Source organism: Eutrigla gurnardus (assembly GCF_963514095.1).
Source record: "Eutrigla gurnardus genome assembly, chromosome: 8".
NCBI lineage: Eukaryota > Metazoa > Chordata > Actinopteri > Perciformes > Triglidae > Eutrigla > Eutrigla gurnardus.
The window spans coordinates 17,413,387-17,440,116 of NC_139922.1; the positions used below are offsets into that span (position 1 = coordinate 17,413,387).

Sequence of the window (26,730 nt, forward strand, 5' to 3'; positions counted from 1 at the left end):
CAAAATCTCATTGTATGTGTGGCCATTTTGGTGCTTGACCCTATAATAGACACTACAAGTCAATATATCCCAGTCTCTGCTGCATTCACCTTTGACCATTTAATTTGCCTCAGTTAACTTTATGGAAGCATCATCCAAATTACTCTTTTATGGTTGGGCAGAAAGTAGACGATAGTTAGCAGATGGAGACGGAGTGGGAGGGGGTGGGACAGGGTGGAAGGGTAACAAGGGTTCATTGAGCTGCATGGGTAATAAAAAGATATAGAGGGGAGCAGTGAACAGGTGCTGACCATGTGTACAGTGTAAAGGCAGTGAAATCACACACAAACACGTACACACACACACACTGAATCTCTCCCTCTCCCACACTCACGCTGTTGGACAAAACACAGCGCAGGTCTGCAGGGTCTTGTGTGCGTCTGTCATTTTGTATGTCTGCATTGTGTGTATGTGGACCTCGTGAGTGGCGATGCGTGACAGAGTGAGATTGAAGAGGTTCGAAATTCCTGCATTTCTATGGGGAGTTCTCTCAATTATTTACCTTCCTTGTCCCATGCATTTATTCTGAAACACACGCACACAAACACACTCTTTAACTTGTCATTTGTGGTGTGAAAGCAAACGAAATGACCACAGGATTTTATGATAGCAGATGTGTGACTTTAGAATGATTTCAAAAGCTAAACTTTTATTATATCCCTCGCTTGATCGTGAAATCTGTACAGGAAGCAATGTCATTTATCTGTACAATAAAACCTATTAATACAAATCAACAGGTCTGTAGTCAACACAAGCATTTGCCATGATAAATAGGCCATTCATTTGTAAACCGAACCAGAACTAAAAATCCAACGCATCACTCCTTTTCACTTGGTCCGGACCAAATGAACCAAACACTAGACACTCTCTCTCTTACAGTTAGCAAGACAGTGTAGACAGTCATTGAAACATTTTTTATTTATTTATTAATTTTCTTTCTGTTTCCACTTTCACTTGAAAGACACGTATAAGTGCGTGTGACCCAGAGGCAGTTCAACCAAAGCAGAGCTGACATTAGTTATTGATGAAGAGCTGCAGGCTTTCAACCCAAAAGTGTGCGTCTGTTTACAAGTGTGGGTCCTTTTACCTGCAAACGCATGGTTTGTGTGTGTGTGTGTGTGTGCATCCCAAAAGCTACTATCACATTGGTCTGGTCATATTAGATTACTAATGCACAGAGTGAGTACCGGAGAGCTTTTACTGCCGTTATGTCATGGTCAAAAATAAATGCCCTGGTTTTAGGAGTCATTTGGCGGGATTGTTTGTGTGGAAATCGTGTGAGGGCGGCTTGTTGACCCACTGAATTTTTGTCAAAATATAAAGCAGGCTTAAATAGACAGGCAAATATAAAAACTTCAAATTTGGTCTGAAAAGAAAAGGGCACTTAACGGGCTGTTTTCCTATTTTACTAAAAGTCCAAAAATGACACGTTCCTCATTATTGCAGGTCGTGTTTCTACACTACTCCCTTTTACATCTTTTTCTACGCGGTTGAAAGATGCATTTTCACCCGGTGAAGAGGACATGTGTGCTGGTTTTCCTAGCTGTGTTTGGGCATCAGTTTGCCAAAAGTTGTCACTGGGTCACATTTCCACAGTTCTTTGATGTCTGAGGTATCCAACTTGACTAAAAAGTAATTATTATTAAGTATCAATGTTTCCTCTTTACACAGTACATTAACAGCCAGGTAGTTTTCAACACAGCCCAATTTACACACACACACACACACACACACACACACACACACACACACACACACACACACACACACACACACACACACACACACACACACACACACACACACACACACAGGGGAGGAGTTCAAATACATTTTAAAATGAAAATGAAAGTGTGGCTGTCAGTACGGAAGGGTGACGGCTGCACTAGAGTGTGTGAATAAGTAACATTCGAAGGATTTCAACCTCAACTGTTCAGGTAAGAAGACAAATCTCCTTAAGTAGCACAGCTGTTCATTTTTAATCAAAAAACTAAAATCAGCTCTTTGGTTTTACCGACACTGAGCAACAGTTTATTCTCTGAGCACCACCCTGCAATCTTACCAGCACGTAGGCCTGCATGTTTCTTAAGAGGATACGGCCTTCATGGCCATGTGCTTGCATACAGATAGCACATCTCTACATACTGCAACATATAGCTGATTTTTATAGTTTTATAGTTTATGATTCACCATTTATATCTGTGGCATAGCTTCTTATTTAGGGAGGGCTAGAGATGTAGGTGTATCGTGACATGTGCCTTGTTTTCTATCTCAGTGAAGTTCGACTGGTTTACTTTTTGACAAGCATTTGTTGTAATGTATTTTTGTTGATTGCTCTGGTTTGGCAACAGCGGTTGTTTAACATTCATGCCAATAAAGCACTTTAAATCGAGTTCAATTCAGGTTTATCACACTGTATTTGATGTCTATGAACATCAAATCAAAATCCACATACTATAGTCTTATCGACATTATTAATCATTAACTGACTTTGCCCTCACACAATAACTCTGAAGGATATTTTCTTTCGAATTCAGATCAGGTTTTGTTGTAATATACTGTAAGTCAGCGGAACTAAATTACTATTTTTATTTTTCAGAAAAATTCTGACTAATTGACTGGATTTAAGGGCCTTAAGTGTGAGTCCTTTTTGTCCAGTGCTGATGTCTGTAACTCAACTGTAGCCTGGTGAAAAAGTCAAGGAGCTGGAAATAATGTATTTGTGAAGGGGCATCATCATAGAACTGCCTCTAAAACCAACATGTCTCAGGAACAGGCCGATCTCACATCAGTTGACAAGTAAGTGGACCTTTTTTTTCAATTAGCAGACTTTCACCACATGCAGGACTTTTTAATTGTTCACGACAACAATCAATAAATTAAATGCTCTCAAAAAGATCTGGTATCCGTAGCTGTTGCAGGACTTTAATAATCCCTGGCCAATCATTGGACGGCCTACCTGCCTGTCCAACTGCTGTCTGTGTGCATTCACCAGAATCTTCCACAAGCTGAGAGCTTGACATCTGTGTGTTTGTTGTTAATGGTCATTATATATTTCCGTTCAAAATTATAATTTTTAGTCGGTGTTGGTTGGTGGCTTTGCAGGAATGCCTGAACGGACGGGCTGTCAGTGTTACCAACTTCGCGACTTCCTCGTCAGATATACAGACGATTGGAGCTTAGAGACGTAAACGTAATTTGCTAAAGAGATGACAGCATTAGGCTGGATTTTTCAGTGTGATAATTTTGTACACTTTTCTTTAGATTGACAATCCTAACTTTAAATGTTCTGTATTTGACATCCAGATGATTACTATAGCATGAAACAATTATTTGCTAAAAAGATGTAGTGAAGTCTACCTGAGCAGAGAATGAAGTCAGTCACCTTCTGATCATGTGGTTGTGTTGGATGTTTGATGCAGTCAGAAATAAAATTGAAGATAATGACTGACATAGAAAGAGAACAACTGTAAATTCCGCTTTGACGCTCAACAATCATGTTAAAAGTGTCAAAGTTTGTAACAGTGACCTGTGTTATAGATGGCTTGAACCAGAGAGACCAGACTCTCCTGAACCGAGCAGTGTCTCCATGAAGAGTCACGCTTCCAAGGATGAACCTTTGAACTTCAATAAAGGAGTACCAGGGTAAGATGTGTTGGTTGTGTTGGAAAATTGATACAGAGAAAGATTTAATTGAAGACAATGACTAACATACGCAGATAAATATTGTAAATTCCACTTTAATACTCAACAATCATGCTAAAAGTGTCAAAGTTTGTAATTGTAATCCACGTTAAAGCCCCCTTGAGCCCAGAACAGACTCTCCTGCACCCACTAATGTCTCCACGAAGAGTGACTTTTCCAAGGATGAACTTTCCAGCCTCAGTGAAGGAGTACCAGGCTGATATGTGTTGGTTGTGTTGACTAATTCACACAGAGAAGGATTGAATTGAAAATAACAACGTAGAAAGAGAAATACTATTAATGGAACTGCAAGTCTCAACAATGTATAAAGAGATGTTAAAAGTGTTAAAGATGGGATTGGTAATTTTCTTAAAAGACACTTTTGTTATATCGATTTTTTAAATTTCATTGCATCCTGATTCATGACAACAATCAATAAATCAAATGCTCTGACATAAAAAGAAAAGAAAAAAAAGATCTGGTATCTGGAGCTGTCGCAGGACTGTAATAACCCCGGCCAATCATTGGATGGCCTACCTGCCTGTCCAACTGCCTGTCTGTGTGCATTCACCAGAATCTTCCACAAGCTGAGAGCTTGACATCTGTGTGTTTGTTGTTTACGGTCATTATATATTTCCGTTCAAAATTATAATTTTTAGTCGGTGTTGGTTGGTGGCTTTGCAGGAATGCCTGAACGGACGGGCTGTCAGTGTTACCAACTTCGCGACTTCCTCGTCAGATATACAGACGATTGGAGCTTAGAGACGTAAACGTAATTTGCTAACGAGATGACAGCATTAGGCTGGATTTTTCAGTTGGATAATTTTGTACACTTTTCTTTAGATTGACAATCCTAACTTTAAATGTTCTGTATTTGACATCCAGATGATTACTATAGCATGAAACAATTATTTGCTAAAAAGATGTAGTGAAGTCTACCTGAGCAGAGAATGAAGTCAGTCACATTCTGATCATGTGGTTGTGTTGGATGTTTGATGCAGTGAGAAATAAAATTGAAGATAATGACTGACATAGAAAGAGAACAACTGTAAATTCCGCTTTGACGCTCAACAATCATGTTAAAAGTGTCAAAGTTTGTAACAGTGACCTGTGTTATAGATGGCTTGAACCAGAGAGACCAGACTCTCCTGAACCGAGCAGTGTCTCCATGAAGAGTCACGCTTCCAAGGATGAACCTTTGAACTTCAATAAAGGAGTACCAGGGTAAGATGTGTTGGTTGTGTTGGAAAATTGATACAGAGAAAGATTTAATTGAAGACAATGACTAACATACGCAGATAAATATTGTAAATTCCACTTTAATACTCAACAATCATGCTAAAAGTGTCAAAGTTTGTAATTGTAATCCATGTTAAAGCCCCCTTGAGCCCAGAGCAGACTCTCCTGCACCCACTATTGTCTCCAGAGTAAATCTTCCAAGGATGAACTTTCCAGCCTCAGTGAAGGAGTACCAGGCTAAGATGTGTTGGTTGTGTTGACTAATTCACACAGAGAAGGATTGAATTGAAAATAACAACGTAGAAAGAGAAATACTATTAATGGAACTGCAAGTCTCAACAATGTATAAAGAGATGTTAAAAGTGTTAAAGATGGGATTGGTAATCTTCTTAAAAAACACTTTTGTTATATATTTTTTTATTTTCATTGCATCCTGATTTATGACAACAGTCAATAAATTAAATGCTCTGACAAAAAAAAAAGGAAAGTAAAAAAAGATCTGGTATCCGTAGCTGTTGCAGGACTTTAATAACCCCGGCCAATCATTGGACGGCCTACCTGCCTGTCCAACTGCCTGTCTGTGTGCATTCACCAGAATCTTCCACAAGCCGAGAGCTTGACATCTGTGTGTTTGTTGTTTACGGTCATTATATATTTCCGTTCAAAATGATCACTTTTAGTCGGTGTTGGTTGGTGGCTTTGCAGGAATGCCTGAATGGACGGGCTGTCAGTGTTGCCAACTTTGCGACTTCCTCGTCAGATTTACAGTCTATTGGAGCTTAGAGTTACTAAAAACGTAATTTGCTAAAGAGATGACAGCATTAGGCTGGATTTTTCAGTTGGATAATTTTGTACACTTTTCTTTAGATTGACAATCCTAACTTTAAATGTTCTGTATTTGACATCCAGATGATTACTATAGCATGAAACAATTATTTGCTAAAAAGATGTAGTGAAGTCTACCTGAGCAGAGAATGAAGTCAGTCACCTTCTGATCATGTGGTTGTGTTGGATGTTTGATGCAGTGAGAAATAAAATTGAAGATAATGACTGACATAGAAAGAGAACAACTGTAAATTCCGCTTTGACGCTCAACAATCATGTTAAAAGTGTCAAAGTTTGTAACAGTGACCTGTGTTATAGATGGCTTAAACCAGAGAGACCAGACTCTCCTGAACCGAGCAGTGTCTCCATGAAGAGTCACGCTTCCAAGGATGAACCTTTGAACTTCAATAAAGGAGTACCAGGGTAAGATGTGTTGGTTGTGTTGGAAAATTGATACAGAGAAAGATTGAATTGAAGACAATGACTAACATACGCAGATAAATATTGTAAATTCCACTTTAATACTCAACAATCATGCTAAAAGTGTCAAAGTTTGTAATTGTAATCCATGTTAAAGCCCCCTTGAGCCCAGAACAGACTCTCCTGCACCCACTATTGTCTCCAGAGTAAATCTTCCAAGGATGAACTTTCCAGCCTCAGTGAAGGAGTACCAGGCTAAGATGTGTTGGTTGTGTTGACTAATTCACACAGAGAAGGATTGAATTGAAAATAACAACGTAGAAAGAGAAATACTATTAATGCAACTGCAAGTCTCAACAATGTATAAAGAGATGTTAAAAGTGTTAAAGATGGGATTGGTAATCTTCTTAAAAAACACTTTTGTTATATATTTTTTTATTTTCATTGCATCCTGATTTATGACAACAGTCAATAAATTAAATGCTCTGACAAAAAAAAAGGAAAGTAAAAAAAGATCTGGTATCCGTAGCTGTTGCAGGACTTTAATAACCCCGGCCAATCATTGGACGGCCTACCTGCCTGTCCAACTGCCTGTCTGTGTGCATTCACCAGAATCTTCCACAAGCCGAGAGCTTGACATCTGTGTGTTTGTTGTTTACGGTCATTATATATTTCCGTTCAAAATGATCACTTTTAGTCGGTGTTGGTTGGTGGCTTTGCAGGAATGCCTGAATGGACGGGCTGTCAGTGTTACCAACTTCGCGACTTCCTCGTCAGATTTACAGTCTATTGGAGCTTAGAGTTACTAAAAACGTAATTTGCTAAAGAGATGACAGCATTAGGCTGGATTTTTCAGTTGGATAATTTTGTACACTTTTCTTTAGATTGACAATCCTAACTTTAAATGTTCTGTATTTGACATCCAGATGATTACTATAGCATGAAACAATTATTTGCTAAAAAGATGTAGTGAAGTCTACCTGAGCAGAGAATGAAGTCAGTCACCTTCTGATCATGTGGTTGTGTTGGATGTTTGATGCAGTGAGAAATAAAATTGAAGATAATGACTGACATAGAAAGAGAACAACTGTAAATTCCGCTTTGACGCTCAACAATCATGTTAAAAGTGTCAAAGTTTGTAACAGTGACCTGTGTTATAGATGGCTTAAACCAGAGAGACCAGACTCTCCTGAACCGAGCAGTGTCTCCATGAAGAGTCACGCTTCCAAGGATGAACCTTTGAACTTCAATAAAGGAGTACCAGGGTAAGATGTGTTGGTTGTGTTGGAAAATTGATACAGAGAAAGATTGAATTGAAGACAATGACTAACATACGCAGATAAATATTGTAAATTCCACTTTAATACTCAACAATCATGCTAAAAGTGTCAAAGTTTGTAATTGTAATCCATGTTAAAGCCCCCTTGAGCCCAGAACAGACTCTCCTGCACCCACTATTGTCTCCAGAGTAAATCTTCCAAGGATGAACTTTCCAGCCTCAGTGAAGGAGTACCAGGCTAAGATGTGTTGGTTGTGTTGACTAATTCACACAGAGAAGGATTGAATTGAAAATAACAACGTAGAAAGAGAAATACTATTAATGCAACTGCAAGTCTCAACAATGTATAAAGAGATGTTAAAAGTGTTAAAGATGGGATTGGTAATCTTCTTAAAAAACACTTTTGTTATATATTTTTTTATTTTCATTGCATCCTGATTTATGACAACAGTCAATAAATTAAATGCTCTGACAAAAAAAAAGGAAAGTAAAAAAAGATCTGGTATCCGTAGCTGTTGCAGGACTTTAATAACCCCGGCCAATCATTGGACGGCCTACCTGCCTGTCCAACTGCCTGTCTGTGTGCATTCACCAGAATCTTCCACAAGCCGAGAGCTTGACATCTGTGTGTTTGTTGTTTACGGTCATTATATATTTCCGTTCAAAATGATCACTTTTAGTCGGTGTTGGTTGGTGGCTTTGCAGGAATGCCTGAATGGACGGGCTGTCAGTGTTACCAACTTCGCGACTTCCTCGTCAGATTTACAGTCTATTGGAGCTTAGAGTTACTAAAAACGTAATTTGCTAAAGAGATGACAGCATTAGGCTGGATTTTTCAGTTGGATAATTTTGTACACTTTTCTTTAGATTGACAATCCTAACTTTAAATGTTCTGTATTTGACATCCAGATGATTACTATAGCATGAAACAATTATTTGCTAAAAAGATGTAGTGAAGTCTACCTGAGCAGAGAATGAAGTCAGTCACCTTCTGATCATGTGGTTGTGTTGGATGTTTGATGCAGTGAGAAATAAAATTGAAGATAATGACTGACATAGAAAGAGAACAACTGTAAATTCCACTTTGACGCTCAACAATCATGTTAAAAGTGTCAAAGTTTGTAACAGTGACCTGTGTTATAGATGGCTTGAACCAGAGAGACCAGACTCTCCTGAACCGAGCAGTGTCTCCATGAAGAGTCACGCTTCCAAGGATGAACCTTGGAACTTCAATAAAGGAGTACCAGGGTAAGATGTGTTGGTTGTGTTGGAAAATTGATACAGAGAAAGATTTAATTGAAGACAATGACTAACATACGCAGATAAATATTGTAAATTCCACTTTAATACTCAACAATCATGCTAAAAGTGTCAAAGTTTGTAATTGTAATCCATGTTAAAGCCCCCTTGAGCCCAGAACAGACTCTCCTGCACCCACTATTGTCTCCAGAGTAAATCTTCCAAGGATGAACTTTCCAGCCTCAGTGAAGGAGTACCAGGCTAAGATGTGTTGGTTGTGTTGACTAATTCACACAGAGAAGGATTGAATTGAAAATAACAACGTAGAAAGAGAAATACTATTAATGGAACTGCAAGTCTCAACAATGTATAAAGAGATGTTAAAAGTGTTAAAGATGGGATTGGTAATCTTCTTAAAAAACACTTTTGTTATATATTTTTTTATTTTCATTGCATCCTGATTTATGACAACAATCAATAAATTAAATGCTCTGACAAAAAAAAAGGAAAGTAAAAAAAGATCTGGTATCCGTAGCTGTTGCAGGACTTTAATAACCCCGGCCAATCATTGGACGGCCTACCTGCCTGTCCAACTGCCTGTCTGTGTGCATTCACCAGAATCTTCCACAAGCCGAGAGCTTGACATCTGTGTGTTTGTTGTTTACGGTCATTATATATTTCCGTTCAAAATGATCATTTTTAGTCGGTGTTGGTTGGTGGCTTTGCAGGAATGCCTGAATGGACGGGCTGTCAGTGTTGCCAACTTTGCGACTTCCTCGTCAGATTTACAGTCTATTGGAGCTTAGAGTTACTAAAAACGTAATTTGCTAAAGAGATGACAGCATTAGGCTGGATTTTTCAGTTGAATAATTTTGTACACTTTTCTTTAGATTGACAATCCTAACTTTAAATGTTCTGTATTTGATATCCAGATGATTACTATAGCATGAAACAATTATTTGCTAAAAAGATGTAGTGAAGTCTACCTGAGCAGAGAATGAAATCAGTCACCTTCTGATCATGTGGTTGTGTTGGATGTTTGATGCAGAGAGAAATAAAATTGAAGATAATGACTGACATAGAAAGAGAACAACTGTAAATTCCACTTTGACGCTCAACAATCATGTTAAAAGTGTCAAAGTTTGTAACAGTGACCTGTGTTATAGATGGCTTGAACCAGAAAGACCAGACTCTCCTGAACCGAGCAGTGTCTCCATGAAGAGTCACGCTTCCATGGATGAACCTTGGAACTTCAATAAAGGAGTACCCGGGTAAGATGTGTTGGTCGTGTTGGAAAATTGATACAGAGAAAGATTTAATTGAAGACAATGACTAACATACGCAGATACATATTGTAAATTCCACTTTAATACTCAACAATCATGCTAAAAGTGTCAAAGTTTGTAATTGTAATCCACGTTAAAGCCCCCTTGAACCCAGAACAGACTCTCCTGCACCCACTATTGTCTCCAGAGTAAATCTTCCAAGGATGAACTTTCCAGCCTCAGTGAAGGAGTACCAGGCTAAGATGTGTTGGTTGTGTTGACTAATTCACACAGAGAAGGATTGAATTGAAAATAACAACGTAGAAAGAGAAATACTATTAATGGAACTGCAAGTCTCAACAATGTATAAAGAGATGTTAAAAGTGTTAAAGATGGGATTGGTAATCTTCTTAAAAAACACTTTTGTTATATATTTTTTTATTTTCATTGCATCCTGATTTATGACAACAGTCAATAAATTAAATGCTCTGACAAAAAAAAAGGAAAGTAAAAAAAGATCTGGTATCCGTAGCTGTTGCAGGACTTTAATAACCCCGGCCAATCATTGGACGGCCTACCTGCCTGTCCAACTGCCTGTCTGTGTGCATTCACCAGAATCTTCCACAAGCCGAGAGCTTGACATCTGTGTGTTTGTTGTTTACGGTCATTATATATTTCCGTTCAAAATGATCACTTTTAGTCGGTGTTGGTTGGTGGCTTTGCAGGAATGCCTGAATGGACGGGCTGTCAGTGTTGCCAACTTTGCGACTTCCTCGTCAGATTTACAGTCTATTGGAGCTTAGAGTTACTAAAAACGTAATTTGCTAAAGAGATGACAGCATTAGGCTGGATTTTTCAGTTGGATAATTTTGTACACTTTTCTTTAGATTGACAATCCTAACTTTAAATGTTCTGTATTTGACATCCAGATGATTACTATAGCATGAAACAATTATTTGCTAAAAAGATGTAGTGAAGTCTACCTGAGCAGAGAATGAAGTCAGTCACCTTCTGATCATGTGGTTGTGTTGGATGTTTGATGCAGTGAGAAATAAAATTGAAGATAATGACTGACATAGAAAGAGAACAACTGTAAATTCCACTTTGACGCTCAACAATCATGTTAAAAGTGTCAAAGTTTGTAACAGTGACCTGTGTTATAGATGGCTTGAACCAGAGAGACCAGACTCTCCTGAACCGAGCAGTGTCTCCATGAAGAGTCACGCTTCCAAGGATGAACCTTGGAACTTCAATAAAGGAGTACCAGGGTAAGATGTGTTGGTTGTGTTGGAAAATTGATACAGAGAAAGATTTAATTGAAGACAATGACTAACATACGCAGATAAATATTGTAAATTCCACTTTAATACTCAACAATCATGCTAAAAGTGTCAAAGTTTGTAATTGTAATCCATGTTAAAGCCCCCTTGAGCCCAGAACAGACTCTCCTGCACCCACTAATGTCTCCACGAAGAGTGACTTTTCCAAGGATGAACTTTCCAGCCTCAGTGAAGGAGTACCAGGCTGATATGTGTTGGTTGTGTTGACTAATTCACACAGAGAAGGATTGAATTGAAAATAACAACGTAGAAAGAGAAATACTATTAATGGAACTGCAAGTCTCAACAATGTATAAAGAGATGTTAAAAGTGTTAAAGATGGGATTGGTAATTTTCTTAAAAAACACTTTTGTTATATCGATGTTTTTAATTTCATTGCATCCTGATTCATGACAACAGTCAATAAATCAAATGCTCTGACATAAAAAGAAAAGAAAAAAAAGATCTGGTATCTGGAGCTGTCGCAGGACTGTAATAACCCCGGCCAATCATTGGACGGCCTACCTGCCTGTCCAACTGCCTGTCTGTGTGCATTCACCAGAATCTTCCACAAGCCGAGAGCTTGACATCTGTGTGTTTGTTGTTTATGGTCATTATATATTTCCGTTCAAAATGATAATTTTTAGTCGGTGTTGGTTGGTGGCTTTGCAGTAATGCCTGAACGGACGGGCTGTCAGTGTTACCAACTTCGCGACTTCCTCGTCAGATATACAGTCTATTGGAGCTTAGAGACGTAAACGTAATTTGCTAAAGAGATGACAGCATTAGGCTGGATTTTTCAGTTGGATAATTTTGTACACTTTTCTTTAGATTGATAATCCTAACTTTAAATGTTCTGTATTTGATATCCAGATGATTACTATAGCATGAAACAATTATTTGCTAAAAAGATGTAGTGAAGTCTACCTGAGCAGAGAATGAAGTCAGTCACCTTCTGATCATGTGGTTGTGTTGGATGTTTGATGCAGTGAGAAATAAAATTGAAGAGAATGACTGACATAGAAAGAGAACAACTGTAAATTCCACTTTGACGCTCAACAATCATGTTAAAAGTGTCAAAGTTTGTAACAGTGACCTTTGTTATAGATGGCTTGAACCAGAGAGACCAGACTCTCCTGAACCGAGCAGTGTCTCCATGAAGAGTCACGCTTCCATAGATGAACCTTTCAACTTCAATAAAGGAGTACCAGGGTAAGATGTGTTGGTTGTGTTGGAAAATTGATACAGAGAAAGATTTAATTGAAGATAATGACTAACATACGCAGATAAATATTGTAAATTTCCCTTTAATACTCAAAAATCATGCTAAAAGTGTCCAAGTTTGTAATTGTTATCCATGTTAAAGCCCCCTTGAGCCCAGAACAGACTCTCCTGCACCCATTAATGTCTCCACGAAGAGTGACTTTTCCAAGGATGAACTTTCCAGCCTCAGTGAAGGAGTACCAGGGTAAGATGTGTTGGTTGTGTTGACTGATTTACACAGAGAAGGATTTAATTGAAAATAACAACGTAGAAAGAGAAATACTATTAATGGAACTGCAAGTCTGAACAATGTATAAAGAGATGTTAAAAGTGTTAAAGATGGGATTGGTAATCTTCTTAAAAACACTTTTGTTATATATATTTTTTTAACGTAACCTTTGAACTTCAATAAAGGAGTAACAGGGTAAGATGTGTTGGTTGTGTTCGAAAATTGATACAGAGAAAGATTTAATTGAAGATAATGACTAACATACGCAGATAAATATTGTAAATTTCCCTTTAATACTCAAAAATCATGCTAAAAGTGTCAAAGTTTGTAATTGTTATCCATGTTAAAGCCCCCTTGAGCCCAGAACAGACTCTCCTGCACCCACTAATGTCTCCACGAAGAGTGACTTTTCCACGGATGAACTTTCCAGCCAAGATGTGTTGGTTGTGTTGACTAATTCACACAGAGAAGGACTGAATTGAAAATAACAACGTAGAAAGAGAAATACTATTAATGGAACTGCAAGTCTCAACAATGTATAAAGAGATGTTAAAAGTGTTAAAGATGGGATTGGTAATCTTCTTAAAAACACTTTTGTTATATATTTTTTCATTTTCATTGCATCCTGATTTATGACAACAATCAATAAATTAAATGCTCTGACAAAAAAAAGAAAAGAAAAGAAAAGATCTGGTATCCGTAGCTGTTGCAGGACCTTAATAACCCCGGCCAATCATTGGACGGCCTACCTGCCTGTCCAACTGCCTGTCTGTGTGCATTCACCAGAATCATCCACAAGCTGAGAGCTTGACATCTGTGTGTTTGTTGTTTACGGTCATTATATATTTCCGTTCAAAATGATCATTTTTAGTCGGTGTTGGTTGGTGGCTTTGCAGGAATGCCTGAATGGACGGGCTGTCAGTGTTGCCAACTTCACGACTTCCTCGTCAGATTTACAGACTATTGGAGTTAGAGTTACTAAAAATGTATTTTGCTAAAGAGATGACAGCATTAGGCTGGATTTTTCAGTTGGATAATTTTGTACACTTTTCTTTAGATTGACAATCCTAACTTTAAATGTTCTGTATTTGATATCTAGATGATAAATATAGTATTATATGCTAATTAACTAACTTGATTGTGCCCAGCAGTGCTTCTGGAGAAACTCTCCTGGCTGGAGACAACCTTGCCAAAGGTACTCAAACTTTATCATCTTTACAATCAATACATAAATTAAACACAAAACAATTCATATTTACAGTTAGTTTTATTCTCATGTGATTTCCTCTGTGTTTTAACTGCAGGCATAACGCAACACTTCGTGTTACACTGTATTTTGTAGCTGTCGTTATATTGTGTAGAAGTGTAAAATGAATGTATTGTCTTTCCCATTTCATAAAACAAATTTGGCAAACTCACACAAGACCTGAAGAAGAGAATCCTCGATCAGCATAATACAGAAGTGGCAGGACAGGATATTGACACCGAACTCCACGAGATACAAGCTGTCGCAAGCAAAAAAGCTGGAGCAAAAACCTTCAATGAATTATTTCTTAATTCAAAGAAAGAGAAAGTGAGAACAGTTCTGACGAAGGGAGTGGATGGTGTTGGTAAAACATTTAAAACTAAGTTGTTCATGGTGAACTGGGCAAATGGAAAATCTGACAAAAACATAGACTTAATAGTGTCATTTAATTTGGCTGATCTGAATTCAAGAAAAGAAGATCAAAGTCTGAACGAGCTGCTTCGTCACTCCCTCAGTGGTGATACGCACATACGCACATATGATGAGTGTGAAGTAGCTTTTGTCTTTGATGGCCTGGAGAAATGTGAATTTCCTCTGGATTTTACAAAGAATGAGGATGTGACTGACATGGAAAAGCCAATCTCCATGGACATGCTGCTAACAAACCTCATCAAGGGGAATTTGCTTCCCTCTGCTCAGCTCTGGATCATCACTCAACCTTCCGGAGTTGATAAGATTCCTCCTGAATACATTCAGAAGGTGACAGAATGTCGAGGTATGAAATTTGAGCTGCCTATGTTCAAAACAATCCGTTTCATGCTACGTGAAGATAACTTGCTTTCATTAGGACCATCTTTGTTCCCTTTATTCAGAGACCACAAAGCGACGGCAGAAGCTGACGGCCGCCCTGAGAGAAAGATTTCTTCGAGAAATCGCTCAAGATGTAGACATAAATCATCCGAACCAGAAAGATACGGAACACATCATGAGAGAAGACGGAGGTGTTGAGGTCAGCAACAAAGAACAAAATGGACATGCAGCGCCAAAATCAGTGACACGAGTGCATACAGTAACTGACATCTTCAAAGGTCAGAACATCAGAACCGTGCTGACTACCGGAGAAGCTGGAATTGGAAAGTCCTTCCATGTGCAGAAATTCATAACGGAGTGGGCCAAAAATGCCAAGAAGACAATGTTCAAAGAGTGGTTAGAGGCAACGTTCTTTGGCAAAGCTGAAGATGAAGTTTTTTTTCCACTTAACGTCTCTGAGCTTAATTTGATAAAAAAGAAAGAAGTCAGTTTGGTAGGACTTCTTAATCATTTATTCGAGGAAACTAACAAATTTGTGATCTCTAACTTTGAACATTTTAAAGTTGTATTTGTCTTGGATGGTTTGGATGCTTATCAGCCTCCACTTGACTTTGACAACAACAACGACACCTTGACTGATGTCAGAGAGCTGGCTTCAGTGGAGCGGATACTGAAAAACCTCATCAGAGGAACCCTGCTGCCGTCTGCCCGGGTCTGGGTCACCTCCCGACTGAAGCTGCCCTCTGCATGTGTTAACAGGATGACAGAAATACGATGTAAGCTTGAAAGTGTGGATGAAGGCTGTCGAGCAGGAAAAATATGTATAAATAAGGGTGCAATTGAATCAAAGCAAACTCACCCAAATCCTTTAATACTCAGTATCTTATGATACAGACTCCACAAGTTATATTAACCTAACTTTTGACTAAATATTTATCTGACACTGTGAAATCACAGACTACTAAATCTATCGCACCTTATTTTTCACAAGCTTCTTGATCCAAATACTATTCCTGGTTCAAAGTTACCAGTAAATTTGATCAGCTTGAATAACTATTAATATAAATATTGTATTTGTCCTCAATAACTTAAAGAGCTGTTTTCCTACAGGCAAGCCAACAATTCATATTTACAGTTAGTTTTATTCTCATGTGATTTCCTCTGTGCTTTAACTGCAGGCATAACGCAACACTTCGTGTTACACTGTATTTTGTAGCTGTCGTTATATTGTGTAGAAGTGTAAAATTAATGTATTGTCTTTCCCATTTCATAAGACAAAATTGGCAAATTCACACAAGACCTGAAGAAGAGAATCCTCGATCAGCATAATACAGAAGTGGCAGGACAGGATATTGACACCGAACTCCACGAGATACAAGCTGTCGAAAGCAAAAAAGCTGGAGCACAAACCTTCAATGAATTATTTCTTAATTCAAAGAAAGAGAAAGTGAGAACAGTGCTGACGAAGGGAGTGGATGGTGTTGGTAAAACATTTAAAACTAAGTTGTTCATGGTGAACTGGGCAAATGTAAAATCTGACAAAAACATAGACTTAATAGTGTCATTTAATTTGGCTGATCTGAATTCAAGAAAAGAAGATCAAAGTCTGAACGAGCTGCTTCGTCACTCCCTCAGTGTTGATACGCACATACGCACATATGATGAGTGTAAAGTAGCTTTTGTCTTTGATGGCCTGGAGAAATGTAAATTTCCTCTGGATTTTACAAAGAATGAGGATGTGACTGACATGGAAAAGCCAATCTCCATGGACATGCTGCTAACAAACCTCATCAAGGGGAATTTGCTTCCCTCTGCTCAGCTCTGGATCATCACTCAACCTTCCGGAGTTGATAAGATTCCTCCTGAATACATTCAGAAGGTGACAGAATGTCGAGGTATGAAATTTGAGCTGCCTATGTTCAAAACAATCCGTTTCATGCTACGTGAAGATAACTTGCTTTCATTATGACCATCTTTGTTCCCTTTATTCAGAGACCACAAAGCGACGGCAGGAGCTGACAGCCGCCCTGAGAGAAAGATTTCTTCGAGAAATCGCTCAAGATGTAGACATAAATCATCCGAACCAGAAAGATACGGAACACATCATGAGAGAAGACGGAGGTGTTGAGGTCAGCAACAAAGAACAAAATGGACATGCAGCGCCAAAATCAGTGACACGAGTGCATACAGTAACTGACATCTTCAAAGGTCAGAACATCAGAACCGTGCTGACTACCGGACAAGCTGGAATTGGAAAGTCCTTCCATGTGCAGAAATTCATAACGGAGTGGGCCAAAAATGCCAAGAAGTCAAAGGTCAAAGAGTGGTTAGAGGCAACGTTCTTTGGCAAAGCTGAAGATGACGTTTTTTTCCCACTGAACGTCTCTGAGCTTAATTTGATAAAAAAGAAAGAAGTCAGTTTGGTAGGACTTCTTAATCATTTATTCGAGGAAACTAACACATTTGTGATCTCTAACTTTGAACAGTTTAAAGTTGTATTTATCTTGGATGGTTTGGATGCTTATCAGCCTCCCCCCGACTTTGACAACAACAACGACACCTTGACTGATGTCAGAGAGCTGGCTTCAGTGGAGCGGATACTGGAAAACCTCATCAGAGGAACCCTGCTGCCGTCTGCCCGGGTCTGGGTCACCTCAAGACTGAAGCTGCCCTCTGCATGTGTTGACAGGATGACAGAAATACGATGTAAGCTTGAAAGTGTGGATGAAGGCTGTCAAGCAGGAAAAATATGTATAAATAAGGGTGCAATTGAATCAAAGCAAACTCACCCAAATCCTTTAATACTCAGTATCTTATGATACAGACTCCACAAGTTATATTAACCTAACTTTTGACTAAATATTTATCTGACACTGTGAAATCACAGACTACTAAATCTATCGCACCTTATTTTTCACAAGCTTCTTGATCCAAATACTATTCCTGGTTCAAAGTTACCAGTAAATTTGATCAGCTTGAATGACTGATAATATAAATATTGTATTTGTCCTCAATAACTTAAAGAGCTGTTTTCCTACAGGCAAGCCTGATGTTGTCAGTCAAAAGAAACTCAAATCTCAGCTGAAGTTGCAATTCACCCACGTGTCCGAGGGGATCGATATGCAGCAAACCTCCGCTCTTCTGAATGATATCTACACGGATCTCTACATCATTGAGGGAGAGAGGGGAGATGTCAATGTTCAGAATGAGATCAGACAAATTCAAGATGCAAAGTTCAAACCAGTGGGAGAAGAGACATCGATTAAATATCAAGACATCTTCAAACCGACATCTGGGGACAATATGCCCATTAGAACTGTGCTGACAATCGGCGTGGCAGGCATTGGAAAATCGTTTGCTACAAAGAAGTACATGCTGGACTGGGCTGAGGGCACAGCCAATGGGGACATATTTTATATGTTTCCACTTTCTTTCCGGGAGCTGAATTTGAGAAAAGAGCAAGAATACAGCTTGGAGGAACTCATTCATGAGTTTTTTCCGGGTATGAAGACATCAGAAAAAATAAACTATGACAAGTACAGAATACTGATCATCCTGGATGGTCTTGATGAATGTCGCCTTAATCTTGACTTCAGTCAGGATTGGACAGAAGTGAGAACACGAACCTCAGTGAATGTTCTTCTGACCAACCTCATCAGAGGAAATCTGCTTTCTAGAGCTCAAATGTGGATCACCTCCCGACCTGCAGCCTCCAACCACCTCCCTGCCGACAAAGTGGACCGGGTTACGGAGGTGCGAGGCTTCAATGATGAGCAGAAGGAGGAGTACTTCAAGAAGAGATTCAATGATAAAGATTTGGCCGACGCAATCTTGTTGCATGTCAAGAAATCAAGGAGCCTTTACATCATGTGTCACATCCCTGTCTTCTGTTGGATCACGGCAATGGTTCTAGAAGACTTTGTGAACAGAAACGAAGAACGGAGGATGCCCATGACTCTGACCGACATGTACGTCTGCTTCCTTGTGTTACAGTGCACACAGGCTAATGTGAAGTATGGTGAAGGTGAGACAGGTGAGAATTCTGAGGCAGATTCCTGCTGGAATGCAAGGACCAAGGAAACAGTCATGTCTCTGGGGAAACTGGCTTTTAAGGGCCTAGAGGAAGGAAATCTACTGTACACCGAAGACACCTTGGCAGAGTGTGGTGTTGACGTCACAAAAGCTGCAGTCTTCTCTGGATTATTCACTCAGATCAGACGAGAAGTCTGTGGGCTGTACACACAGAAGTTGTTCTGCTTTGTCCATATGACCATTCAAGAGTTCATGGCAGCTTTTTATGTGTTTCACACATTCAATGACATAGGTGAGAATCTGCTTGCCGTGCCTGCTCCAACTGCTGAAGTCAAGCCTGCAGACTTCTACAAGACAGCAGTAGACAAGGCTTTAGACAACAAAAATGGAGACTGGGATATGTTTCTCCGCTTCCTGCTAGGCCTCTCTCTGGACAATAATCAAAAACCACTGCAAGAGCTGCTGAAGAAGACAGAAAACAGCGATATCACCCAGAAGGAAACCATAGATTACATCAAAGAAAGGATAAGGGAAGAGAACAGTGATGCTGATAAAAATGTCAATCTTTTTCACTGTCTGAATGAGCTGAACGACCACACTCTTGTGGAAGAAATAAAAACGTACCTGCGTTCTGAAACAATCTCATTTGAGAAATTATCCACCTCCCAGTGGTCAGCTCTGACTTTTGTGCTGATGACATCAGATGAGAAGCTTGATGTGTTTGATCTGAAAAAGTACCTGAAATCAGAGAAAGTTCTTCTCGGAATGTTGCCGGTGGTCAAAGTCTCCAACACTGCTTTGTAAGTACTTTCAAATACTCTTACAAATAGGATGTTGTCATCTTGTTATAAAACATATAACTGAAGCCTGTTTACCAATTCCATGAGGGTCCCAACTGGGCTAACAATGGGCTATGATAAGTCCTGTTTGGGCAATCGCCAGTAAGAATCTGCTTAATTTAGGCCATTTTGTTTGTTTTCTCATGTTGACAAGATGGGCTTCAAGTTGGGGCCATGTTTTATCAATACACATGGTTAAATGTGCCATAAGTTGGGTGAGCCTTCCAATGGAAACACAGTTGTTAAAGTGGACCAGCTCTTCTCACCCTCTCACTGAAGTGCTGTGTTTGACCTCCCTCCCAAAAATCCCATCCTGCTCTGATTGGTCAGCTGGCCCTTTTTTCTTTTGTGATCGGTAGACCACTGAGTGTGTTTGTCAGAAATGTGACCCCCCTTGCCATAAGCAGAGTTGTACTGCTGAGCAATAGTGATACACATTATGCTAGCCAATTGTTCTTCACCTCCTTTCGCCATACAAAGGACAGCTCCTTTGGCAAAATACAAAACAGTGTCTTCTCAATGTGGCGACCACTAACCAAACTCTTCTAATAATGCTACAGCTTGCTCCAAGTACTCTTGCTTGAGGAAATCCCAAAGTAGCAGCTGGGCAGATCACACATGTAACACATGCAAATATGTTACTTGGTGACTGTGGCATAGACCCTTGCCCCCCAGGGTTCATAAAGCTCAGAAACCAGAAACACAGGTTGACCGTGCTTAAAGGTTCTTTTATTTCTATTTTTTTCTCACACACAAACACAAACACACACCAACACTTTGTCCTCCACTTCCATCTCACGGCGTGTTGGCCTCTCCCACCACTCGGCCGCCTATGTGGAGCATTCTTAGGGCCTGTTCATACTGCACCTTTCCGTTGATGGACCTGTGCCGGACGAGGGAAGGCGTGTCTGGTGCATGGGGGAGATGCCTTTGCGGACATCGGCTTTGTTTACATTGGCTTTTTACGTGTGCTATCCCTGGTCGTACCAAAACAGCGATTTTGTTGGCCAGCGTCAGAGTAGTTTATTTGCATGATGCAATCTGATTTGCTGACGGATCCTTCGGAGCCTGAAAAGTTGAACTTTTCTCAAGTTTTTTGGACCCACAATTTATTTCGGCATAACGTGACGCAAGCCCATGCAAAGTCAATGCAAAGGTGCAGTGTTAACAGTCATTCAATCAATCCTCCGGACCACTTGCCGCTGCATTACTCAGCGGACACTGCTCCGGTGAGTTGCATCCACACACCTCTCTCTCTCTCCTGCACCCAGATGCTGCACCACGCCCACCCCCACAGTGACCCCACAGTGACCCATCACTTTACAGAAGAAAAGGCAAAATTTAAATTGCGACGTTTCAGGCAGTTCAGTACGGTTAGGTTTTTTTTTTTTTTTTTATGTTTTACCTTAATTTATACAGGTAATCTCATTAATAAAATAACATTTGATTAAAAATGAATAAATAAATAAAATAGATGCAAATACTTAAACCAAAGCATAAAATCACAAAAGACGCTGTTGAAAATCTGACTTAATAATCGGCAATAATAATAAATAAACCTGACATCATGAAACACTACATAAAAGCAGTGGTGTAGTGGAGGGTATACGCAGGTATACAGGGTATACCCACTTCTTTTTCTGGTGGTTTACAGTATACCCACCTATCAGCCAGAAAGCCATTGGAATATATGGGAGAGTATACCCACTTCCTCCTCTGTAACCTACCCATCTACCTAGCAGTACACCCACCTCATCAACTACCACCACACCACTGCATAAAAGCCAGACTGTATGGGTGGCTTTTTAGTTTAAGTAGTTTAAAATTATCAATGTGTAATTTCACATAGAGAATGCTGGCAGATAGTACTGCGATTTAGTTTATCACAAGAACAACATGGCTGTTACTGTTGGTTTCCTTTGATGTCTAAATGTTTATATTCTGAGACTTCAGCAGAGGATGCCTCCATATATCTACAAATATCTTCACAGGCTGAGTTGGTGTGAGCTCTCTCAGGAATCCTGTAGGGGTCTGTCGGCCTCGGTTCTCTGCTCCCCTTCCGGTAATCTGACAAAACTAGATCTGAGTCATAACGACCTGCTGGATTCAGGTGTGCAGATCCTTGCTGACGGCCTACAGAGTTCACACTGTAAGCTGGAGATTCTCAAGTAAGTGTTAAATGCATTTACTGTACATATTTGTTATAGTGAGTGATAGAAAACCCACATTATTTCAAAGCACCAACAAGTCCATTGAGTGGTGCAGCAAAGGTTTTGGTGAAGTAAATATGCATAAAGAAGAAGATGAGAAAAGTAAGGAAGACGTTGAACCCTTTGTAATTTTCAGCCTGTAACAGCATGTCTTCTAAAAAGTTCTACCTTTGACTTATCAGTCCATAGAATCTGATCCCAAAGGTTTTGGCAAATGTGAGACAAGCCTTTGTGTTCTTTATGGACAGCAGTAGTTTTCGTCTCACAGCTCTACCATGGGTGGCATCATTGCCCAGTGTCCTTCTTATTGTGGAATCATGAACACTGACCTTAACTGAGGAAAGTGATGGCTGCAGTCCTTTAGATGATATTCAGGGCTCTTTCGGGGACCTCCTAGATGAGTCACCGATGTGCTCTTGGTGGAGTTTTGGTAGGACGGCCACTCCTGGGAAGTTTCACCACTGTTCCATGTTCTCTCCATTTGTTAAAGGAGTCATCACCTGGAAATCGCAATTTCTCTTGTTAAAACATGCATATCTGTGTTTGACCTCAGTTGAAACTTGCCTGAAAGGCTGGAGTTTGAAAGTGGCGCCGTTTTTTCGCTTCTGCTCTTTTTCCGAACAGGAATAGCACACAAGGGTGTGCATTCCTAAAGCACGAGATTTTGATTCTGCGCCTTCGGTGACGTCACCGTGGCGGCTACTTGCATAAGCCCACCCCTCTTTCACCACCCAACCCCGCCCCGTCCGCTACCTGAAATCGCCGAAGCGCCGCCATTATGTTTTGGAGTCTGCATGCAGGCAAGCCCCCCCGGCTCTGTCCTTCCTGCGGCGAATCAACGCGCGCCTCATTACATATTATACAATGCACATCCGGACCAGTCAAAACCTTGCGCGTAATCTCGCGTGATAAAATCGCGGTACGAAAAAGGGTCAGAACAAGCTCAATGTTTGATTAAAATTTTTTTTTTTTTTTCTAATAAGTTTTACGAATTGATCCAAAGCAATCCAAGGGGGGCTGGATACGTATAAAACCAGGTGATGACTCCTTTAATAATGGCTCTCACTCTTGTTCTCCGGAGTCCCAGAGCCTTAGAAATGTCTATGTAACCCTTTCCACACTTAAACATTTTTTTTTTCTCATTTGTACTTTTGATTGCAGCATCATGTGCTGAGACCTTCTAGCTTCACATTGCCTGAAGGGATTTATTTAAGTGATGTTCGGATTAAGGTCTGGCAGTAATAATTCCTGGGTGTGTCTTGCCAAATTGAACTCAATTATCAATTAAATTTGGTAATTTGGCTGATTTAGTAACCAAGGGGGCAATTACTTCTTCACAGAGGGTCCGGTAGGGTTGGATAGATTTTTTCCCTTGAATAAATGAAAAAATAATTTAAAAACTGCATTTTGTGTTTACTCTCGTTGTCTTTGTCTTATATTAAAAATAGTTTTAATGATGATGATGATGATGATGATGTGTGTGTGTGTGTGTGTGTGTGTGTGTGTGTGTGTGTGTGTGTGTGTGTGTGTGTGGTCTGAAGCCTCTCAGGTTGTCAGGTGACAGAGAAAGGCTGCTCATTCCTGGCCACAGCTCTCAAGACAAAAATGGTCCTGAAACAGCTGGATCTGAGTTACAATCACCCCGGAGGCGATGGTCTGAGGATGCTCTCTGCTATAGCTGGGGATCCGAAAACGAGCCTGAAGACACTGTGGTACGTTAAGATGAGATCAGGATGTGTGTCTGCGTGTTTACATTTATACTTATATAGCTGGTTTTCTGAGTTATAATAAGATTAGACAGATAGTAAGGTAAAGATCCAAGCTAAATCTACACACACAAACACACACACACACACACACACACACACACACACACACACACACACACACACATCCAAACACTCAAGCAGCAGCATTGCACAGTAAAGCTAGACCCTTGACACAGGTTGCCTTTGAAAGTATCCTATTGAAGTTGGAAATTTCCGTTCATGACAAAACAATTTTCATTTTGTACAGTTTGAACCATTGTGGAGCTCATCGGTTAAAGCCAGGGCTGAAGAAGTGTAAGTATTTATTATTGTGTAATTTAATGTTGGATAATATGCTCCTGTCACCTAACTTTACAGGGAGTATAGGGTCTGATAATGTGTGCACTTGTTTACCCTGTCATTTGTTACGTGTTGCCACAGTTACTTTGAAAAAGTAATCTGACTACTGACTACTCCTTTAAAAAGTAACTTAGTTAAGTTACTGACTACTTGATTTTAAAAGTAACTAAGTTAGATTACAAGTTACTTTATTAGTTACATTCAACAGCTGCCGACTACCAATTTTGCCAATACTCACTTTATTGACGTGCTTTTTTAACAGTAACATCAACAATGTATCCACTGACATTTTAAGTTGCGCTTGAAAACTATGTCCTGAAAGAAAATACATGTTTTTATATAAAAAAATAAAGACAGGCGCCTTTTCACCGTCACCGGGCGGGACCTGCTGTTTTAATGTGTAACGCACCGTGTATTTGGATAAGTAACTTTAATCTGACTACTGGTTTGGCAATAGTAGCGCGTTAGACTACTCGTTACTGAAAAAAGTAGTCCGACTACAGTAATGCGTTACTAAGTAGCGCGTTAGTGGCATCATTGCATGCAACATGCTAATATATTTATTACTTTATAGTATTTTAACTGCACAAAAAACAATATAATTTATTCTTTGTTTCGCTTTCAGATGGTGTAGATCTGAAGCTTGATGAAAACACAGCAGGCAGTAGGCTTGTTCTGTCTGACGGCAACAGGAAAGTAAAAACTACAGCGAAGGTGAAGGAGAAGGTGAAACGGCCTGAAAACGACGTCAGGTTTAAGAGGAGTCAGGTGTTATGTGAGGAGGGCCTGAAAGGCCTCTGCTACTGGGAAGTGGAATGGACAGGGAAGGTCGGCATCGCGGTGGCGTACAGAACAGTAGGGAGAAGTGGGGACAGTCAAGGTGGCCTCGGATGCAACAAAAAGTCCTGGAGTCTGCTCTGCTCGAGGACTCAATACACTCCCATAGATGGGAAGACATCCAAAGATGTTAAGTCCAAAGGTAAGACCAAAGGCCTCGGATGCAGCGAGAAGCCCCAGAGTCTGCTCTGCTCGAGGACTCGATACACTCCCATAGATGGGAAGACATCCAAAGATGTTAAGTCCAAAGGTAAGACCAAAGGCCTCGGATGCAGCGAGAAGCCCCAGAGTCTGCTCTGCTCGAGGACTCGATACACTCCCATAGATGGGAAGACATCCAAAGATGTTAAGTCCAAAGGCCTCGGATGCAGCGAGAAGCCCCAGAGTCTGCTCTGCTACACTGCCATACATGGGAATACATCCATAGAATTTAACTTTGACAGTAATGAGGCATGTCACAAAAAAGTAGCGGTGTTTCTGGATTGGGAAGGTGGTACTCTGACATATTACGGTGTCACACCAGAAAAACTGAGCCACATACACACCTTCCATGCCAAATTCACAGAACCTCTCTTCCCAAGCTTCTGGTTTAAGGAGGGCTCTGTGACTTTGGCATGAAAGGTGTGTGAACCCCTCTGAGATGAAGGAAAGTATAATGTAGTCACTTGATGCTCCACTCTACATTTCAATAGATAAGTAAAAACATAATGTGGATCATATCCAATGTGGAATACTGACAGTCAATATATATTAACATTGTGAAATGGAGCGATACAAAATCCCCTGTTGTTGTTGTATGTGAAATATATATATTTTACTTGTTTCTCATTTGTTGTCATTGTCATGCAAAGAAAACCAATGTGTTCTTATAATGTATATTGTGTACAGCAATGTGCAGCACTTGGGTAGCTTCACTCATTAAACATTTAGTTTGTATTTCATATTTGAATGTATGAATGATAAACTCTGATCTTAAGACCCTTTTGATATGTCTTTGTTATCTTGACTTTTTCTATTTTGAGCTTTCTGAAACCTGGATCGGGGAAGTCCTGAGTGAGTTTGTGCTTCACTCATGCCCACGGGCTTTATTATGTTTTTTGGTTTATTTTCATTGAAACATTACATTTCCTATTTTGGGGGCTTTTTCCCACTGAGAAGGCACTTGCGACTTGTTTCTCCAATAAATATGTGTGTATTATGGGAACTATTTCTCAGGCCTCTTACTAAACAACTGACACCTGGGGTATCAGTACTGCCACAACTTAATAATCAAATATGCCAACTAATTTGATTATGATGTAGAGAAATAAATTCAATTGAAATGAATGTGTGTGTGTTATTTATAACATTCTGTGTATGCAGCATGGAGGTGTATCCCTATATTTTACAGCAGTGGCGAGCGGTGACCTTTTACTGTGGTCATGCTGAAGTGTCAATACCATGCGCGCCCGTGGGGGGGGCATTATATTGTTTAATAAAAAATATAATATGGTTAGTGGAAACAGCTTGTAGTGATCACGTTGGTCCAGAGTACATTTGATCACTATTAGCGGTTGATTACTAAAACCGAATTGTTATTACAGTATTTCACTTATTTTTTTTATGGAGAACATCATCTAAATGCTAGTTGTATAGTTTTTCAATGAGAAAAATGTAACGAAACGGTCGTCAGCGCGATCCTCTCGTCAGCTCCAAACTCACCCGTCTGCACCTCAATCACAGACCACAGCTGGTTTTCCGCACAGCATTTACAGTAACTCACTGACACGTCTCAGATCAGTAGGCGCTGCTGCCGGTGTGTTTTTAAAACGAACTAGGCTAGTAGCGCCGCAGAATTCTCATTGCCC

General features: G+C 39.8%; 1 protein-coding gene across 6 annotated transcripts; it reads left to right on the top strand.

The window, feature by feature from the left end:
• The first annotated feature begins 1,890 nt into the window (after positions 1–1,890).
• Positions 1,891–26,267, top strand: LOC311016704 (uncharacterized protein). Of its 6 annotated transcripts, XM_084014593.1 has the most exons (22): positions 1,891–1,976; positions 2,639–2,838; positions 3,580–3,684; positions 4,843–4,947; positions 6,106–6,210; positions 7,368–7,472; positions 8,630–8,734; positions 9,892–9,996; positions 11,154–11,258; positions 12,417–12,521; positions 12,676–12,777; positions 13,151–13,249; positions 13,950–13,996; positions 14,226–14,822; positions 14,920–15,633; positions 16,132–16,752; positions 16,850–17,563; positions 17,898–19,689; positions 21,720–21,896; positions 23,480–23,650; positions 23,955–24,001; positions 24,672–26,267. In XM_084014593.1, the coding sequence occupies exons 2-22, from the start codon at positions 2,801–2,803 to the stop codon at positions 25,499–25,501; spliced, it is 6,789 nt and encodes a 2,262-aa protein (XP_083870719.1). In that variant the 5' UTR covers positions 1,891–1,976; positions 2,639–2,800; the 3' UTR covers positions 25,502–26,267. The 6 variants fall into 6 exon arrangements, with proteins under 6 accessions (XP_083870719.1, XP_083870721.1, XP_083870723.1 ...); XM_084014595.1 differs by lacking the exons at positions 1,891–1,976; positions 2,639–2,838; positions 3,580–3,684; ... (5 more) ...; positions 11,154–11,258; positions 12,417–12,521 and adding exons at positions 10,203–10,247; positions 11,412–11,513 and having other exon boundaries at positions 12,675–12,777; positions 14,657–14,822; XM_084014597.1 differs by lacking the exons at positions 1,891–1,976; positions 2,639–2,838; positions 3,580–3,684; ... (3 more) ...; positions 8,630–8,734; positions 9,892–9,996 and having other exon boundaries at positions 11,039–11,258; positions 14,657–14,822.
• Positions 26,268–26,730: the final 463 nt, after the last annotated feature.

Bases quoted from the DNA above. Each gene is read 5' to 3' on its own strand.
- LOC311016704 (XM_084014593.1), top strand. From the start codon at position 2,801: ATGTCTCAGGAACAGGCCGATCTCACATCAGTTGACAA. The intron at 14,823-14,919 runs GTATGAAATTTG...CCCTTTATTCAG, and splicing joins GAAGGTGACAGAATGTCGAG to AGACCACAAAGCGACGGCAG. The intron at 23,651-23,954 runs GTACGTTAAGAT...CATTTTGTACAG, and splicing joins ACGAGCCTGAAGACACTGTG to TTTGAACCATTGTGGAGCTC.